At 38.4% G+C, this 16,073-nt stretch overlaps 1 protein-coding gene across 2 annotated transcripts in view; it reads right to left on the reverse strand.

Moving 5' to 3' along the window:
- Positions 1-16,073, reverse strand: part of NELL2 (neural EGFL like 2) — a 134,103-nt gene that overhangs the window by 14,837 nt on the left and 103,193 nt on the right. For both annotated transcript variants that reach the window (XM_038153569.1, XM_038153570.1), the window contains exon 16: positions 1,132-1,272. In XM_038153569.1, coding sequence (XP_038009497.1) covers positions 1,132-1,272 — 141 coding nt within the window. The remainder of the gene's footprint in view (positions 1-1,131; positions 1,273-16,073) is intronic.

The raw sequence follows: 16,073 nt of genomic DNA on the forward strand, positions 1-16,073 counted from the left end.
TGAAAGCAGTGGTTGCCTTAAATTGCTGATTCCTCCTGGGAATACAGGCTTTCAGCTGTGATGAAAATGTGTTGAAATAAAGTATTGATGATGGGTATACCAGAAAGGTCATTCTCACTCCTGGAGAACTGTCTGTGTGTCTGCCTTAGAGAAATTAATTCAATTGCTTCCCTTTGGGACTGATGCAGCCCACCAATGTGAGTTTACACAGCAATAAGAAAGCTTACACTGTGAACACTGAATATTTCAGATCTCAGAGAAAGAAGGGAGTAAGAGTGATAATTTTGCCCTGAGAAGTGCATGGCAAAAAACCCAAAACTGGCTTGCTCTGTTATTTAAGACTGGCAGCATGAAATACCTTAAGAGCTGAATAACATTCCATACTAAGAGATCTGCATCTGAAAGTAATTGTGCTCTTATTAATCTGCTAATTCTCTCAAACATCATTCATAAACACAAAACCTTTCCATCTCCTTGTTCCCCTTGTCACTCTCTTGTCCCAGCCCTACGTTCACTGAGCTCCCTAGTTTGTAAAGTAGGTTTGCAAATTGCTGTCTTCTAGAAGCAGTTAGCCATTACACAGGAGAAACACCACAGTATATCCAAGGTATAGGTAAGGGTCTCAGGGATGCATGATCAGTTTCTGCAGTGGGAAATATTTTTATCAAGAACTATTTCAGTGTACGAGGAAAACAAAGTGGAAGAAATGAGGTCTGCATTGAGGCCGATTTCCTATACACAAAGAATCTGACATGTAAACAGATCGCTACAGAATGACAGATTATACTGCATGCTACCAGCCCACGGGAAATCACTTATGCAAGAGACAAGCACGGAAGCAGATGTAGGGCCAGAGAAACTGCATTTCAATCACCAAGCCTGACTTTACATATTATGTTTGCAAAACACAGAAATGCTTCACTAATGCTCCGTGTTATAGGAATATTCATATTTATATTCTCTTTCCTTTGATGATGATGCTTATTTAGACTGTAATTCTTTTAGGTCAAGGTTTAAATTTCACTGCAGTTTTTAAGACAATGCTTGACCAGTACAATCTGAAACACTAAGACATTTTCTGGACACTTTCATGTGAACCATAACAGTACCCCACCTTTTTTAGACACTGACCTTCACAGGATTCTCCACTTGGTGAAAACATCCCATTGTCATGGTAGCCATCTCTGCACTCGCAGTGGTACCAGCCAGGCAGGTTAATGCAGTTAGCACGGCTGTCGCACTGAACAAAGCCATCCGAGCACTCATCAATGTCTGTTTATCAACAACAACAAAACAGAAGAAAATTCACACAGAGAAAATTGCTGTATTCATTCAAGGAAAGACCGATATCCCGGCTGTTTCTAGGTTTCACAGAATTATTTTCATTCCTGACACTTGAACTTGCAGAATAAATTGCAATGAAGTTTTGAATTGTTTTCCTAAAAGTACTTGGCCAATGATTTTGGGCCTAACAGCAGCAGAGGTACTGCTAATCCCAATTTATTGCCTACATAGTAACAACTCATTTTGTCACAATACATGACAGATAATCTGACATTTGTTTAAATTGCCTCTAATATGAAGAAAAGAATTAGGTCCCAGTTCACATAATAAGATCTTAACCCTCTGAGTAGTGTAGGCTGCCCGATAATTTCTTTTTTTTTTTCTAGGGGTATTTAAAAACGTAAAATATTTACTCTGGTCCTTGCTTATGCTTTTGGTGACACCAATTCTAGGTTAGAAGGGCTTCCCAATCCTGTGGAATTCCTGTTGATTTATACCAGCACCTCTGAATCTCAACATAACCGACTGCAGGCTCCTCTCTAATCATCAAAGAAAACAACTGAGTTTCCAAACAAATGCTTAAATCACGAGGGTGAAACACAACACATTCTCCTTCTCCTGGAAATTCCTTTGGGAAGCATGTCTCTTAAACCAACAACTTCCACTGACTTAACTTTACAATAACAATTTATCATAGAATTGATTTTTTTAATGCACTCACTACATCCAAAATCCACCAAAGCATGTTCTGAAGACCCGTACTCACGGACTTAGCAGAGATGCAGAGAACTCTGTGACACGTTCACTTCCAGTGCCTTCAGGTATACAGTAAGCTGTACTAAATAGGTCCCAGAGTATGAGTGCTGTTAACAGTCGGGGAATACCAGGAGTATGGAATCAGACGGGAGTAAAACAGAGTTGTTCCCTACCAGATCACCACTGCCTTATCACTGTGTTTTATACCAGAAGTAGCATATCTATCTGAGCATCAAGCTGACTGAGAGATGCTATAGAACCAACACAAAGGGAGGCACAACATATGCAAACCGACTTAGAAACAAAAAGCTCTAATCACCCTCCACCATGGGTTTGAACAATGAATAAACTCTCAGGTACTGGCCACTCCGGCCAAACAAGTATTCAACATTTCTTTAAAGGTTGTATCTTTAAAACTAGGAGCTGAAGTAACAAATTAAGACTCAAACTCTTGAAGTACATCAGCAGTTGACCTAGCATCCTCTAGGACACAGATATGAAGGAGAGGTGTGATGTGACTACTGAGATACATGTGAAACATGTCAAAATTCTCCCCACAGTCCCTGTTACCTCCCATTTTTATGCCATTTGCTATTTTCATAGGTGGAAGTGTAAACGGGCTAAGAAAATAAACTGTGAGCTACAATAAAGCAAGGAATCCCTTTGCTGAGAATAATAATGTGTGGCTAGATAGACATACTCTTACTAAGTATTTTGTGAAACCTATTCAAACACAAACTTTATAAAACCCTGAGACTTCCTCATCCATTGAAAACACTTTGTTCCACATTTCAAGGTAAATAAAATATTAGTGTGTGGGGAACACCTGCACAAACTATAAGGTATAGCACAGTCACCCACATTTGGTTTTGAGTTGTGTTTTTCTTATACATGACAGGGGGTATATGGGATGCACTCTGGGTATTTTATTTACATGCCAAACAATTGTTTTAAAAATTTCTTTGGAATAACTGTATAATGAGAATATTGGTTTTTAAAAGCTTTACAGATCCTTGACAAAATCTCACTATAAATTTTTGCTATGAAGTGTCAATCTAATTTTCTAGCAACAGGATCTCTAAACAGGCAGCCCTGATGTACATTATCAGTATTTATGGTGATGAAAATTACCAATACTCCTGCTGCAATATTGCAGCAAGTGTATATTTTTCTGCTTTGTGCACCACAAATCAAGCCTTAAGTCTCTACTGGTTTAAAAAAAAAATTTCAACTCCACTATGAATTCCAAGATAATCATCTGAGTAGTTGTGCTGCAGGACTGACAAATGCCAAACCTTTACAATCTTCCACTGCTCAGTGTGTTTCTTTCTAAATCAGTATAAACTCTGGCCTTTTTCTTGTGAGCAGCTGGGAGCCAGTGGGACCTCAGAGGTGTTTGAGAGATCAGAGGAAGATCAATGAAAATTATGTTACAGTAGTGAGAAAAGGTTGGCTTGCAGTCTGTGTCTTATCTACTGCTACTCGCTCAGAACGCCACAGATAACTCATGAAAAAGGAACAGAAAAGAAGAAAGAACTGCAATCTGGAAGTTCCCTTACCACTGGGGAATGTGCTGCCTGGCTGCCAGCTCACCAGGCAGAACAGAAGTGACCCTGCTAAACACTTGGGGTCACCTGGCCAGTACAACATAGCTTGTGGTTGGCTAAAGCTACAAACCCCAGAGAACAAATAGTGCAAGTGCACTCAGAGGCTGAAGGAGAAGAGTGGCTGTTAAGATTTGATGTTAATCTTCATACTAGCTACTTAATGACATTGCATTAAGAGACTGGATGGCATATACTTCTTTGGGAAAGTGGAATGTATTTATTGGTGATGAGCAGGAGAAACAAGTGTTATTTAGGTCAAAGCAACAGATATGAATTAAAGAAAGCCTGTGCTCCTCTCTTCAGAAAAAAATTTATTTGTGACTCTATAAGCCTTGTAAGTGTAAGAGCAATATCACATGCACAAGAGGAATGCATTCAGATGAACTCCTTGATTATTCAGGAAAAACAAGACATGAATGTCACATCACCATTGGTAAAGTGACAACAAAAAGCAGCTTCTCTGTATTTATTTGCAAACTAGCTGATGAATCCGTAACACAAGAAGTATTACTTGGGATGAAAGGCTTTATCTGATGTCAATAAACAAAGAAATACATTATTCTGGTTTTGTTAGACTGCCTGCAAAGTTGGTAGTGGAGTTACATAAGAAAGCCTCATCGTAAGCATGTATGGAAGCACAGGTCCTGAAGAATGTCTTACTCCTCACAGAGTGCATGCATTGGAACCATTGGTGCATCCATGCTGAATAAGCCATTACTCCTTTCAGGATTTTGCAGTGAAGAAAGAAAATCCAAAACACTTCTCACCACTAACTTTTTAGGCAGATGACATCTTAAGCACGTGCCAGTTGGTTTCAGAATATAGATGTTCTTTATGCACAGAATTTTCTTTTCATTCTCACAGCTAATGCTGATTATTAATTCTAGTAGAAACATGCTCTGTAATGGGACAAAATGTGACTGTTGCAACTCTGTTAAACAGGAAACCACAGCAGAAATGTGTCTTACAAAGTAAGAACACTGATTTCATGGAAAAATTTCTTGACATTTGGATAAAAAGATTTCTGTTTCCAAATAGGCATAGCATGGCTCAGGAAGTGCTGCAAAAGTATCTACTACTGAAATTATCTTATTAGTATGGGAAAAGCAGACAGAAATAATTTTCCCCTGTCCTTTGGTGAAACCTTCTTGGATGAATCATCTTGCAGCTGCTCAGTCAGAGGTGTAAGCTGACAAGAGAAGAAAAACTGATTGAAGTTTTGCTTGGCCAGTAGCTATGGTCTATCAGTGGGCTATATGGAATATTAACAGTAATAATGAAGTCCTGTTTGATGCTGCACTAGAAAAGCATGGAAAATGAAATATTACTCTATAAAAGAAAGTTAGCAAAAGGCTTTATATTTTCACTCATGACAGTCAGCCTTTTTATTTCCATATTTTGTTACCCATTTTTCAACTCAAAGTTTAAAACTTTTTTTCCTGAGGCTTCACTCTAATAAAGTAGACACAAAATCAGAGGCATTTTGAAAGTAAGAGCTGTATACGCCTAGCTCCCCTTGACATGACATTTGCTCTCCCAAATACCTTCCTTATACCTCAGGATCACTCATTTCCTTAACTGCACCAACAGTTTTAGCTATTATACCGTTTTCTCTTGGGAACACTGAGAATACTCTGCTCCCTGAAGAGTAAAATAAGATCATTAGCAAATTATCCACTGGTACAAAAAGAAGAAAAGGAGAACTAGCTGTCTGATTCATATTATTAGAGAATTTCTGTATAATAGGACTTTTTGAAGACTGAAAGTGGTATAAAATTGCCAATTAGAAAGATAGCAGCTCTCTTTCATCCAGCAACAGGACCAAGCTCTAATGTAGTCAAGCTGCACTCAACAAAGAACCATGGTGTGGGGGAGGGGTGTTGCTACCATTTTATATTACTCACTTCAAGACTTAAATGTTTATCACCAAACCCTCCTCTTAGAAAAGCCTGCGTTCACAAACTTTGAGAGACACAGAGCACAACACAGTCCATAAACATTTTCCATCATAAACTGTTTTATCCACGTCAATACAAACCAAAGTTCTTGCTTGTCAAGAAGTCAACACCACATATTGGAAGCTGTGTATGTTTAGAACGTAGCTATCTCCACACTGGAAGGTTTTCTGTGACAGAATAATATATGGCACCTAGCTAAGACTGCCAATTAATAGAGATTCCCAATTGCAATATTCTGTCCCGGTGTTAATTGGGTTTTGTCACTGGGTATGGCTACAGAGATTAATGAGCAGCCAACATCTTCCAAAATGTTCAGTCACTCCTGACGCAGCCTAAATTTGAGATCTCATTTCAATGGCAACAGCTTTTCCAACCTAACACTAACCTCCTGAGCCATCCACATCCCAGCCCCATATACAGTATAAATAAAGTGCAAACAACAGAAGGAAAAAACAATTTCAGGAACAGATCAGTGAATAAGTAGTTTAGGAGACTTGGAAGCTGTTTAAACAGATAAATCTTCAATATTTAGGTTTTTTTCATGGGTACATTTGGAACAGTCAGACTCCAATATGCATTTGCATATGTCAATACAATTTCAAGGATATTATGTCTGGCTTGCATGTAAAAGGTCATGTTTCAACTATTCAGATTTATGCTCAGATAACAGAATATACGGTAGTATTAAGATGATGTCTGGGTTATCTAATTTTAGTACATACATATGGAAGGAGCAAAAGGCCTTATTCAGCAGGACTAAATGGAAGTTCACTGTACAACGTGAAGTTTGCTATCAAGGACTCAATTTTCTGGACTAGCCTTGAAAAGGGTTCATCTCTGCTGCAAATTCGAAAGTCACATCCTTTGCATTTAAGAACCAAAAAGTGTTTGTGTTGGTTTTCATGTGACAACAGATTTCTAATATGGTGATACTTGAGAGGATCCCCCTGTTTAACCAGACCTTTGGTTTGAGATCTTACATGAAAAACAGGTCACGGTGGAGAAATGTAAGATCCTGAAAGTAGTTCAATACACTGGAGCTATCTTACTGTTAAAGCAAAACAGTAAGGATTTTGGGAGTTCCATCCCACTACATTCTCATATACCATATGCATATAAATATCATAAAGAGGAATAAAACCCTCAAGAATATAGTGGCTAAGAATGCTGACATAATCCAGGAGATATCAGTTATACCAGAAAACTTAATTTGTTTGCAATGACTTTTAAATCTATTTTGTAAAGTTTGATCAGCTCCTTTTTTTTTTGTAACACTGCACCTGACTTCAAAAAGAACTTTCTTCCTCTGTCAATCACAGTCCTAGAGCCTGATTTTTGTTTACAGTCACACTCTGATTTGTCATGTTTATCATTGTCTTTAAAGATATGATATCATATCTTGAGTACTAGGGCATTCTTTTCACTGTATGGGTTCTCACATCAAAGTTGTCATTAAACCATAGAATACTCTTGATTTTGATTACAATTTCATCCCAACATTTTATTCTGTACAAGTTTAAATCATAAAGGACAAGATTACAGATGGCCCATGGGACACAGCAATGAGAGGAGACACCTACAATTCTATCCTACCATAACACATTTCCATGAGCAGATACATATACACAGCATTAGAAATGCTAGTTATCTCAGATAGAGCCTTCAGAGAAGAGTAAAGACTGTGGCACTTCTTCTCTCTGCTCCCCTGGATAATAAATAAGGTAAAAAAAAAAAAAAAGTATTTGGAATGTCTTTGGAGTTGCTGCTTCTATCTCAACACCTCCCAGATCTAGTAGAACTTCTGGTTAAGTCACCTTAAAATTGCTTTGACAGGTGGAGTCAGTGCTGCAGATGATATGTTCTTCACTAAAAATTTCCAACTGTCATGTTGCATGAAAAATAGCTACTATTATAACAGGTCCTTTTTTTTTTATTTTAATCCCAGCAAGACCATGATTGCAGTTTATAAAGTACCCTGTCCATGGAAAACTAATTTAGTTACATTAATGAAAAGGAAGCAAAATGTGATTGAGAATGTAATACAGAATTATAGTTCATTAATTCTTCAAGTATGCAATTTTCCAGACTCCTGATCCCCCATTGATTTCTGCACACCCCCATAGGTCCTGCTAAATGCCAGCAAAAAGAAATTCAATCGTGTTGGTATTTCATGTGTGGCAGTGGCAGTGCTCCAAAATTAGATAGAAATGTTATCAAAGGGAATTTTCCACTGACTGCTTCGCCATGTGGCCCTGCTAACAATTCTTTGTTGTGAAAAATTGATCAATCACAGATCACACCAATAATTGAAACTATGCCTCCCATTGCACACCCAATATCATCAAAGGAAGCATATTTGTAGCAAATACAAATTGAAATTCAGAGCACCTAATTGGCCACGATGAACCAGGTGCATTCATGAATACTGTAAAATAAAAATAATTTATTTTTCAGCTCTATTGTGTGACACTGATTGTGCCAATCCTCATTAGAAAGACTAATTAAGAGGATTTCGGCCTCTATTTGTAGTTGTTGACAAAGAGGTGGTTTTGCTTTCACAGAGCTCATCATTCTCAGTATAGCATATCATGTTAACTGTAACATATGCTTCTGACTGCTCATTAGCCCTATCTTGAAAAAGAAAAGTACTTCTTTTCTCCAAGATAGCAAAAACACTTTTATACCTTGACATACCTGGTTTAGATACCTACTAGCATCTGAAAGTCTCATCACTCCATCTGCACATGAGAAACAGGACTAACACACTGTGTGTTACTGGCCAGTTGCTAAAGATGGATAAGGGTAGCTGAGTTCTAAACAAAAGGGAATTGATTTGAAAAGAGAAGAACTAGTTTTGCCAAATGTTACCTCTTTTCCAGTGTGTGTGAAGGAAGCCTTCACTTGCACAGTGTAGTGACAAAAGGTCTTGGGTTTCCTCAAGTGAGGAGTCAAGCCAGTCATAACCACAAGTTAGGATGTTTACACATGAAAGACTGATGCAACCAGCATATTCTCAGCCTTGTAAAAGGTTGTTTCAGATCAGCTCTGGTAAGAATTACAGTAAATTCCCAAGCATTTAGTTCAGAGGCAGATTATGGAAAACAAACATAAGAGCCCTCAAAGCAACTCAAACACAGTTTGGGGAACTAGGAATTGTTTTTGACACCCTGATTTGAGCTTGGTATCCTGCCACAGTCCTCTACTCTTTGGTCAGAGTATTGCACATAGTATATGTGTGCTAAAGTTTAAGACATTCTTACATACACTTTCTTATCGATGGCTTCTTCCCAGGACTAAGTCCATAGACTATTAATTTGCATTGCTACTCCTGAACTGTCAAATCATTTAGAGATTGTATAAAATTTCTGAAGCACAAAAAAAGGAAAAAAACCTGAACACATCATTCTTTCATGCTACAGTTGACAACAACTTACTAAGAAAACAATAAATATTCTCAATATAAATATGAAAATGCTGTAGAAACAGCTTAAAACTAAGTCACTATTCCTTTGCTTGGGCTATAAACATATCATTGGCATGGTATGTTCAAAGACTGCAGACGTCCTCATGTTGACAGCAAAAGGAAGAGCTCCATAGGGATACAGGACAATGACTGGCAGTGTTATATATTTTAATTCCACTAATAGTTGAATGACTCATAATTCATGAGAGATCTTACAGTGAGTGATGAAGGTCATCCCTCTATCTCCCTTATATAACAGAAGAAAATTCTATTATAATGCTGCCCAGCTGAACTATTCACATTCTATTTATAACCCACTGTATTTTAAGAATGCAGCTGAAACTTTAGTTTTCATTTTTTATAAAGGACTTTTCTCCCCATAGCAAATAACAGCTAAGTAGTGGATACATTTAGACTTTTTCAGAAATAACAAGAAAATCCTGTCTCCTTAGAGCTCTTTTGTAGTATTCTCTCTTCCCTGGCTTCTATCTCCCCCCTTTTTTTTTTCTTTTTTCTTAAGCTGCTACATATATGATTGGAGTTTTGCAACAAGCTAAAGAAAGACATAAAGAGAAAAAGGTAAGTATCAGTATATGACTCTTCAGCAAAGAAAAAAATCTTTTGTGATTTAAAACTGTTGACACTGAGGGAGGAAAGAAATTATATGCACCCAAGAAACTGTGTCAGGCAAGGAATATGGAGAAAAAGACACAGAAGGATGAAGCAGCAAGGCATCTTTAGTTATAAAACTGAAAGGATTAGGTAAGCAGGGTTCATCCCTAAATCCAGAATGCGCATTAAATTCAATATGGGCATATTTTGTTTAAATTCTGTCAAAGATTTTCTTTGTGAATAATTACAAATAAAAATGTAAAGCAAGTGAATATTCCAAGCTTCTAAAGTAGTCTCATTGCTATTTTTGAGCTTATTTTTCCTATCTGAGAAAAATTCAGGTGAGAACAGGGAGAGTTCAGACCTTCCTTTCAAACATCGCAAAAGTATCTGATCTGCAGAACCCTGGCTTACCTCTTTGCTTGCTACAGATCTCATTTATTTACCCTTAAAGACAAATTTCAAACCTTTTTTTCTGTATAATGAGATAGCCGTTTTTGAATATGCCCTCCATGAAGGTCAAATATTTTTTTTAGGTGTTACAAATTCACTGTACTTCCACTGACAAACAATTTGCTGTAAACCCCATCATGTTTTCTCTCAGCTACTGACATATTTAACAGAGGAGCAAGGGGAGAAGAAATTAGATTACTTACATCCCACCTGAACTTCTGCTACTGTCCTCTTACGGAAACTTTGTCACCTACTCAATTTTCCTTTTGTGGCTTGATCCCAAATCTGTAAAACGAGGAGGAAGTGGGGTACCATCTACCCCTTGTCCCTTCTCTCCCACCTGCTTTATTTGGTAGTACAGATAGAGCACAGAAGTCACAAGGACACTCACTGATAGCAATTGCCCCTATTGGGGCTGATGTTATTTAATGCCTTCATTAATGACAGGGATGAAGGGATCTGCTGCAGCCTCAGCACGTTTGCAGATGACACCAAGCTGAGTGGTGCAGTTGACACACCTGGAGCACAGGATACCATCCAGAGGGACCTGGACAGGCCTGAGCAGTGGGCCCATGGCAATCTCATGGGGTTTGATGAGACCAAGTAGAGGATGCTGCAACTGGGTTGGGGCAAACCCTGGCATCAGCCCAGGCTGGGGATGAAGAGATGGAGAGCAGCCCTGCTGAGAAGGACTCGGGGGTGCTGGGGAGGAGAGGCTGGACATGACCCAGGGTGACAAAGCTGGGCATGGCCCAGAAAGCTAAACACATCTTGGGCTGCATCAAAAGAGACATGATTAGACAGTCAAGGGAGGTGATTCTGCCCCTACTCTGCCTTCTACTTCAGTCTAGAGAGACCTCAACCACAGTGTTGCAGCCAGCTATGGGATGCCTACCACAGGAACGACATGGACCTGCTGGGGTGAGTCCAGAGGAGATCCAACAAGATTATTAGAAGGATGAAGCACTTCTCCGACAAGGAAAGGCTGAGAAAATTTGAATTGTTCAGCCAGGAAAAGAGAAGACCTCAGGGTAACCTAATTGTGGCCTTCCAGTACCTGAAGGGAACCTAAAGGAAAGATTGGACGAGATTATTTACAAAGGGCATTTAGTGACAGAACAAAGGGAATGGTTTGAAAACTGAGAGTAGGTCTAAATCAGATGTTAGGAAGAAATTATTTACTATGAGGGTGGTGAAGCTCTGGAAGAGGTTGCCCAGAGAAGCTGTGCATGGTGAAGCTCTGGAAGAAGTTGCCCAGAGAAGCTGTGGATGCCCATTCCTGAAGGTGTTCAAGGCCAGGTTGGACAGAGCTCTGAGCAACCTGGTATAGGGAAAAGTGTCCCTGCCAATGCCAGAGGGGCTGGAACTAGAAGGTCTTAAAGGTCCCTTCTAATCTAAATCATTTTATGGTTTTGTGATACTATGATTGAAGTCTTGCATTATTTGTTTCAGAGAGATCTCACAATGTAGACCACAAGTGTTTTTGTAGAAGTACAATAGTCCCCATACAGTTCTGCAGCCTTCTAAGGATGTTTGATTTTTACAGATACTTGAAATGCTAGTCTGATATAGCACCAGCACCCAGTCATTAACTTCATATTATCATACATTCTCAAGGAAAATATTTGGAAAAATGGAAGAGCAGGAAGTTGTTTTCTACACAAACACGATGAGTTTCAGAATCTCACAAACAGCTTATCTGTACCATTTAGGCCAAGTTTGCAACCCATCCATTGGCTGCACATGTCTATCTTTCTGTAGCCTTAATTAACACTTGGAACATTGTTAACATAGCGCATTCCTTGCAGGAAAGGCACATTCTCCAGGGGTTAGCTGAACACAGTTTCTGAGATTGCCAATCATGTTTTCTTTTTCTGTTTTGAACTTACTCTTAATAGTAAATGCAAAGACTTGGCTTTTATTGGAACAAAGCTGAAGTTTGCTGAAATTATTAATTATAATAACAATTGAAATGACAATAATTTATTATTTGCTAGATTCTTATCAGTATTGAGGAATATGCCATATTCTCTTTTCAGCAACAGTCCTTTCTGAATCTAAACTTGGACTGTAAACATCACAGACTCGGGTTTCTATGCTCATTTCTGAATAAAAACCTACAAATCCATTAATTTTTTCTATGAGGGAAAAAATCTCATGGAGAAGAGTGTCAGCAGAAATTGTGTGCTGTAGTTTCTGGTACTCTCTGTAAAGGATCTTCCAAATTATTTTGAGCTGGAGAGTAAGCTTTAAGCTTTATGCCCGTCACACTAATGAATGGAGAATGTTCAGGCAAGACAAAGGGAACCCAGATGCTATGTTGGGTTTGCATGGCCAGGTTTTCTAAGGCAGAGAGGCTACAGCAGTGGCTGCTGTGAGAAGCTGTCAGAAGCTCCCCCCATGTCCAACAGAGGCAATGCCAGCCCCCTCCAAGACAGACCTGCCACTGGCCAAGCCCAAACTGGGATAGTGCATTTAATTAATTTAATTTCCCCTCCTTTAAGAAGGGGAAAGAGGCACAACACAGTTAGCTACTGTATAGCTTATCAACAGAACAGAAGCTGGAAAGATGACGGTTCCTAACCTCATGATTTATGTAACTCTTATCAAGAGGACTACAGGAACCAAAAGCACTCTCTGCTCCAGAGCAGCCAAATGAGATCTTTCAGAAACTTTCTAGGAATATCAGATTTGACAGTACAAATTAGGCCTGTCTGCATGGAACAGTCACGCTCTGCGAGTGAGGCTGTTTCTCCCTATTTATCTCCAGTCAGGAACAGATACAGATATTGTGCACTATGAAGTACATCAGGAAACTACATTAACCAGAAGCACGTAAGCAGTGCAGAAGTCCAAATTCCTAGAATTACTGTTCTGAGAAACTATTTCTTTCAAACTGAGGCAAGTGGAAAAAAAATAAAAATATATAATTTCCAAGTTCTGAAAGGACTCGGTGACACCACCAAGATACTGGATTAGATAGTTCATGGGAGCCCAGTTCAGTATTTGAGTCATTGCTCTTATGCACATACAGTGCCGAAGTAGCTACTACGTACAGTGGCTCAGAAGGTAAAATTTAATAGTTTTCACCCTGGGCAACACGAAAATTATAGTAAAGTGACTGTGCAAATTACTGTGTTTTTAGCCTACTCCTTACAAGTTCTTGTTCAAATTTCAAAAGTCACCTCATATTTTGAAAGCATTAAAATTTTTACAACCACAAGGAAAGCAGTAATGTTATCACTCAGATGACTGGTACATTTATATGGCTTCTTAAGGAAATATCTCACACAACCATATCCTGCTAACCTCTCCTCAAGTCACCATAAAAATTACACCTGAGGATGCTTATTTCAAATTGTGTAACTGTAGTTCAGTGATAGGACCGCAGAATACAAATTACATATTCAAAATTCATTATCAGGGTTCCATACCAACTGACTGGAAATTTATCATAGTGACATATTAGTCTAAGTTAGAACTAGCCACTATGCTTAAAGAAGACACAGAAGCTGATGTTATAGGATTCTTCCCATAAGTTTGCTCAGGATTCTACTATCTGCTTTTCCTACGGGCAACACTAAACCCACTAGTTATGTGCATTACCTCAATAAACCAAGGCTAGCTCAAGCACTGCTCTAGCTTCTGAAATAAGTAGCTGACATGCAACATAGGCATCTTTGAGAAGGGCAAGACTGCAATGCAGACTACTCATCACTCAGCCTGTGCAAGCTGAGAAGTGACTGTATGTAGCAGAGACGTAATTTATAAAGCATGTTTCAACATCTTTAGCAAAATCATTACATTCTTTTTAGCAGCTGGGCCCTGTCTCTTTCTGCTGAAATAGAAACCACAGAAGATATTAATTAAATGAAGTGTAATTCAGAAGTGTTTTCATTTCAGAGATTCAGCTCCCAAGCTGAAGCGCAGTTAGATATTTACTGTTAAAGTTTAAGTTAAGCCTGTTTAAACAGGATACTGAGAACTCTGTGTTTTCATCTACACTTAAGCTACAGCTGGAAAGCTGAAACCTCTGAACCCAACATGTCACATAGCCAAATTTCAACAGGGCAGGAAGCTAGGAGACTTGCCAAGGAAATGGAGAGCACTTGGAAGTACTCAAAGAAGAAAAATGGCAGTGATTCCCCAAGGCTTGGCAACAAAGTCCAGCAATGAGCTGGACAAGTAGTAAACTGGATCTCAACTACTTGCAAGGCACAACTGAGTTTCTTTGGCATCTGTCCTGGCAATTTTATTTTTTTTTAATGGACCAAAGGAAAAGTTTATAATAGCTCACAAACTTTGAAAATTACTGTTGTTGAAATTCCAGACTTTCAGTGACTTGAAAGGCCTGACTTTCAGAACATAATGAATTCATATGGCACACTGGCATCTATTCATCTATTAAAATGTCTTATGCTGCAAATCATGCTTAAGAATGATTTGCTTGCAGAAGTTTTTTCCAGACTCTACAGAGTAGCTCAACTTCCTCTTATTTTCACAAACTTAAGTCAGATCTGTAATGTAAATAAAACATTCCCTGACAAAAGTATCCTCTAACTTCTAAGTTGCAAACTTAGGAACCCAAAACCAGGAGCCTGAATATTCAAGACACCAAATTCCAAACAAGTCCAGTGGACTATGAAAATGAATTAAATAGGGCAGGTGTCCCTTCTTCCTGTAACTCTTGCTTTTGACAGTCCATGCCTGTGTTCCCTTTATGTTTATTCCACTTCTCTTGCTCCCTTCTTTTGTTTTTTCCTTCACTAAACCCCCTAGCAATCCCTTAAAGTTTTCAGAGAATGAAAATATTAACCCTAATGTGCTTTTTGCTCTGTTTGTTGTTACACTCATCTACCCCAGGACACAACTGGATTCCCCTGCTAGATTACGACGGGGACACATCTTACTCCAGCTTTGTGCAGGACCTTGCATATTTATACCACAAATTTCAGCCTCTTGGTATTATTGTTACAAATCCCAACCTGCTACCAGTAATTTAAAACTGAGCAAATGGCAGATTCCTGAGTTGCTCAGAAGTTTTGACTGTGATATTCTCACAGCTTACAGATACTGTAGCCAAGAATTCTTAAGAATTCTGCCAAAAGTAATTTTGGTTCTTAAAGCCTTGGTTCAAACTCTATAGGCTTTAAATACCATTTGTGTCACAGCTCTACCTTCAGAGCCTTCCTGGCCACAAGATGATGGTGGTTCTTTTACGTGAACACAAGGTATCAAGAGCTTAAATGGAAGCAGTTATCTTGTCATGCTAAAAGTATTAAAACACTTTATTTTTGCAAATTCAGCCAAATTAACAAGCTTTCTAGTTACTTTGATAAAGTCTTCTTTTCCAATACCAATAAAATATTTTTCCTAATAACTGGGAAATCATAGTTAGAAGATTTTCACAAGATTTCTTTGAAATACAAATAAAAATTGCCTTTAATAACCCGAGGTCTGTTATTATTAAGGTCAGCGCACATGAAAAAACTAATTTGGATTTTCTGAGACGAGTAATAGCTATGCATATTAATTATTTAGCTTATATAGATTATTTAGCTTATACAGAAAGTAGCACAAAACTGACAAGATCTGATCTACAACAGCTATTCATCAAAACTACTTGTCTGAGTCATATTTCAGCATACTGAACTACGAACATTGCAAGAATTTGTTTCAGCAACATCCCTTAAGGGAGAAGTTTTCCATACATGGAAAAGGAAAAAAATGCAGAGATCCAAATAATATATTTTCCTTGACTTTGGCTATTTCTGATAAGAGCTCAGGTGAGAGAGGGTCATCTCACTCTCATCCATCATTCATCATTTTTCCCCATAAATTCAGTTACACCTTTAATTAAGCCAAATGTAAGTAATAATTGCATGGCTGAATTAATGTAGAATCTGTAAGCTAAAATTTTTCTCAATTGTTGTTTTCAAA

Source organism: Motacilla alba, chromosome 1A (genome assembly GCF_015832195.1).
Source record: "Motacilla alba alba isolate MOTALB_02 chromosome 1A, Motacilla_alba_V1.0_pri, whole genome shotgun sequence".
NCBI lineage: Eukaryota > Metazoa > Chordata > Aves > Passeriformes > Motacillidae > Motacilla > Motacilla alba.